Below are 4,542 nucleotides of genomic sequence, written 5' to 3' on the forward strand. Positions count from 1 at the left end.
ATACCAAGGAGGAAAGGGGGCAGTGGGTTGAATTGGGAGATTGGGATTGACATATATACACTATTTAAAAAATAAATTTATTTAAGTATTTATTTATTTTTGGTTGTGTTGGGTCTTCTTTGCTGCACACGGGCTTTCCTCTAGTTGCGGCAAGCGGTGGCTACTCTTCGTTGCACTGCATGGCCTCTCATTGCAGTGGCCTCTCTTGTTGCGGAGCACCGGCTCTAGGCGCACAGGCTTCAGTAGTTGTGGCTTGCGGGCTCTAGAGTGCAGTCTCAGTAGTTGGGGTGCATGGGCTTAGCTGAACTGTGGCATGTGAAATCTTCCCGGACCAGGGCTGGAACATGTGGCCCCTGCATTGGCAGGCGGATTCTTAACCACTGTGCCACCAGGGAAGCCCGACATATATACACTATTGATGTTACATATAAAATAGGAAACTAATGCAAAACTATTGTATAGCACAGGGAACTCTATTCAATGCTCTGTCGTGACCTAAGTGGGAAGGAAATCCAAAAAAGAGGGGATATATGTATACGTATAGCTATACAAATAGCTGATTCACTTTGCTATACAGTAGAAACTAACACAATATTCTAAAGCAACTATACTCCAATAAAAGTTTAAAAAAAAGGATGAATAGCCTCAGTAGATTCTCTGATTACCCTAAACTGACTGCTACCATGGTCAGTGGCTGAAAAAATTTGAAAATAGGACTTTTACATAGGAGCACACCAGTGTCACAGAAATGCCCAGCTGTGGGGGTGAATGACCCAGAACCGGCCACCCTCTCCATGAACATCCCTCCTCCATGACCTGGCAGAGGATTAGAACAAAGAACACTGAGCATCGCTTCCAAATCACTGTTTGGTTGTCACAGCGTACTTAGGCTCCTATGGCTATAAAAAGCCAGGGGTACCTGATTACGGCTCCTTCAGCTTGGATCTCCGAGTTTCAGATGTTCAAAGCTAACTGGGTAAAATGTGTCTGCTTATTGTAGAGTAGGCCCCTATTATCGTGGAGGAGTGAGCATACTTGGGAAGAAGGGAAGTGAACCCTCAGGATGAAAGTAGTGGGAGAAGCAGGGGAAGTAGGCCAGCCACCAATCCCTGGGGGAATCAGTGGGCTTGGATGGGATCTGTATAGGTAGATCTGGTATGACGCTATCAACACCCAGGTGCAAGGGTGAGGTCCTGAGTAGAGGGGAGACAGTGGACTCAGGTCAGCATGTCTACAGAGGTGGGAGGGGCGAGGAGGTGGGTCTAGTATCCCTTGGCCAATCTGAGAGGACTGGAGCGGCGTCTGGGGGCGGAGCCTGTCAAGCAGCTTATAACTGTTGGGTTCCACACGAGAAGGCTAACCTCGTCCTGTGTGTGAAGTGGTAGCGGTGCAGCGGTTTGCCTTTCCCTGGTCTTCGAGCCTTCAGGTGAGGATGTGAGGCCCCGCCAGAGCCAGAGGACTATGGGGACAGGAGGGCGCGGCGGTCACGGGGCTGGAGTATCGGGCCTGCTGAAATTGGAGGGGCAGGAATTGGGACTGGCAATTCGTATCTGCGCCTCCTGGCGAGTCCGTGCCTTTGTCTTAGCAGCGCTGTCTTCTGAGTGCAATGCGAAATCCTCCCTGGGGCTGTCCCTGAAAAGTCCGAGGGGGGAGCCCCCAGAGCGGCCAGTCCTCTGTGGCTGCAAGTCCGAGGCTGAGGGGATGAGGAGTGTGGGGCTCGGAATGGGCCTTCTGGGGCTGGCCCTTCGCTCTCTCCCCTCCCATGGCTGTTAGGTTGGACTGGGCTCCTGACAATTTTATATATATATATATATATATATATATATATATATATATATATTTTTTTTTTTTTTTCAGTACGTGGGCCTCTCACTGTTTGTGGCCTCTCCCGTTGTGGGGCACAGGCTCCGGACGTGCAGGCTCAGTGGCCATGGCTCACAGGCCCAGCCGCTCTGCCGTATGTGGGATCTTCCCGGACTGGGGCACGAACCCGCGTCCCCTGCATCAGCAGGGGAACTCTCAACCACTGCGCCACTGGGGAAGCCCCAGATGATATTTATTTTAAAATATTAAGCAAATTGCTGCTAACAAAGTGGTTTATGTGCCCAACCCTGTTATTATTTTAAGTCCCTGTTTCCCCACCTCTGGAGATTGGCATCCGATCGCTCATCAAAGGAGGGTCTTAGGGTGACCAAAACGGAAGGGAAGCATATTCGGGACGTCTGGCTGCTTGAGGGCCTCTCCATCCTGGTCTGGGCACTAGACGTGTCTTACCCCGCCAGGGTGGGGCCAGGCATGGGTAGGAGAGCTCTACTTCACGGGCTCAGGGGTCTCCTATTGTCTCTTCTGGACAAAGCCGGAAGGATCACAGGGCATCTCCTAGCCTCATCTCCTCCCCTCTCCCCTTGAGGAGGAAATATGGTGAAATAAAAATCAACTGTGTCTGGTTTATTCCATTCTGCTGAAGTCCTGAGTCTGATCATAATTAGCTGTGCTGTCTTACAGTGTTTACAAACTAGTGCCATAAAGAGCCATCATGAGACGTGTCATTAGTTATGACGGGATTAAATCCCCTTTTTCCCTTATTGCAGCTCCTTAATCTACTGTCTTTGAAAAGGCAGATGAAATGGAAAGAAACTAGTACAACTTATGCCACCATTTATTGTGTGCTGCTCCCTAACTCCCAAGAAAAATCTCCCCCAAAAGTAATTGAATACAAAGTGAAGGTGCTCAAATAGTGCTATCTCCTGTTACAAATTCATTCCTGGTTAAGCCCAGTCCTTATTTATTCTTCTATCTGTATCTGCTCTTGTGTTTCTATCACCTCCATTTGACCTTCCCTGTGATTTTTAAGTCAAAAATATTGACTCTGGGTTTTAGAGCATCTTGGTTTCTAGTGCATCCTGATTCAGTGGCTTTTACTGTCTATCAGAAGTGGGGTAATGATGGGGAATTCAAAGCATTTTGATAAAAACATGGCTTTCCCAAGATGTGTGCTGTTTTCTTGTTGAAAATCAGAAGATAAAATACATATTGATATTAAATGTGAAAATTTTGGGTTGTGATCCATTAGTATGACAATAGTTTTTCCACTTAAGTTAAAACATTTTTTTCAGTCTTTCTTTTAGTCAAGATGAGTGGTAAGCCAGACTTGTCTGAAGTGGAGAAGTTTGACAGGTCAAAACTGAAGAAAGCTAATACTGAAGAAAAAAGTACTCTCCCCTCGAAAGAAAGTAAGTCATGGGGCAGGGGAGTTTCTAGTGAAGAAAAGCAATGGTGAACATTCATAGGTTCAGTAAGTAAACTATTCTAGTAAATTTTGCCACAAAGTAAGCAATAATTACATAGCCACTGAATTTAATGCAATGGTTAAAAATATCAAATAATTGTCTAATTACTTGGGTTATATAAGTGGTTCTTAATGATAAAGCCAAAAAATAATGGGGGAATAAAAAACTATTTTCTTCTTGGAAAATCACTAAAAATCACATTACAACCAATTTTGGAATATTATACTTAGCACTAGAAAAATCTTAATTTTTTCAATTTTATGGTTATTTGGAATTTTCTGCATCTAGCAATTTAGGTCCATGATCTTATTCCTAAAGAACTATACAAACTCTGCAGTTTTGGTTTTCTGTACCTGACAACAAGATAAGGCAGAGAACAAGTTTAGATCTTGGGTGTACTTGGGCCTTGCAGACTGAAGGGATCAGTTTTGTCTTTGGGAATTACAGCCTGATGGAGAAACTCCAAGCATATTCACAAAACTAAGGGGCACTTTTTGTCATGTTGCTATTATCTGAGAGTTTCTAAGTTAGTCAAAATTGTCTGAAAGGGTGTAACTTCCTAATTATATAGTGATAAATAAATCTGAGGAAAATACTTCACTTGCTCCTCAGTCTCAGAATATTCTATGGAAAAAATGGCAACAGCATAAATCTAACTCTTAAATGGAAAAAAAAACCACAGTTGATGCAGATTCTAATGCTCAGGTGGTTAACACACACACACACACACACACACACACACACACACACACACAACTGAGGATTTGCAGTTAGTGCCTTGGCATTCTAAATTTAAAGCAGGTATGGTAGCCTTCAATGACCTGGCAAAGAGTGGCAAAGAACTCTCTTGGAAAAAACTGAACTTCATCTTAGGAAAATATCCTTTAATGATTGTTTGTGTTTGTCTTTTTCCTAGCTATCCAGTGGGAGAAAGAGTGTGTTCAAACATCGTAAAATGGGGATCTCCTCCCAAGAACAAATTTCAACATTGCCTGAGTGTCTTGGTTTTAGGCATGTTTTTTTGTAAACCTATGTGTTTGTAGAGATTTTAGCCATTTTCTGATGTCTTCTCATCCATAATCCCTGGCTAAGAGGTCAGGGGTAGCCAATGCTCCCTTACTTTCATTCTTAAACTTCCCATTGGTGCATAAATTCCAGCTGGCTGATGCTGTCAATAATCACACCATTGATGATATTTGTGTGTCTAGTCTTTGCATCCCTAAAGGATAAGCAACTTTTAACTTTCTACACT

The 4,542-nt window shown here is 44.0% G+C and overlaps 1 protein-coding gene across 1 annotated transcript; it reads left to right on the forward strand.

Annotated features, from left to right (window-relative positions):
* Positions 1-3,133: 3,133 nt before the first annotated feature.
* Positions 3,134-4,244, forward strand: TMSB15A (thymosin beta 15A). Its single transcript, XM_059050266.2, has 2 exons — positions 3,134-3,233; positions 4,207-4,244. Exons 1-2 carry the CDS (start codon positions 3,134-3,136, stop codon positions 4,242-4,244), a joined length of 138 nt encoding a protein of 45 aa, XP_058906249.1.
* The last annotated feature ends 298 nt before the right edge of the window (positions 4,245-4,542 follow it).

The sequence above is a fragment of the Kogia breviceps genome, chromosome X, assembly GCF_026419965.1.
Source record: "Kogia breviceps isolate mKogBre1 chromosome X, mKogBre1 haplotype 1, whole genome shotgun sequence".
Taxonomy (NCBI): Eukaryota; Metazoa; Chordata; class Mammalia; order Artiodactyla; family Physeteridae; genus Kogia; species Kogia breviceps.

Bases quoted from the DNA above. Each gene is read 5' to 3' on its own strand.
- TMSB15A (XM_059050266.2), top strand. From the start codon at position 3,134: ATGAGTGGTAAGCCAGACTTGTCTGAAGTGGAGAAGTTTGACAGGTCA. The intron at 3,234-4,206 runs GTAAGTCATGGG...TCTTTTTCCTAG, and splicing joins TACTCTCCCCTCGAAAGAAA to CTATCCAGTGGGAGAAAGAG.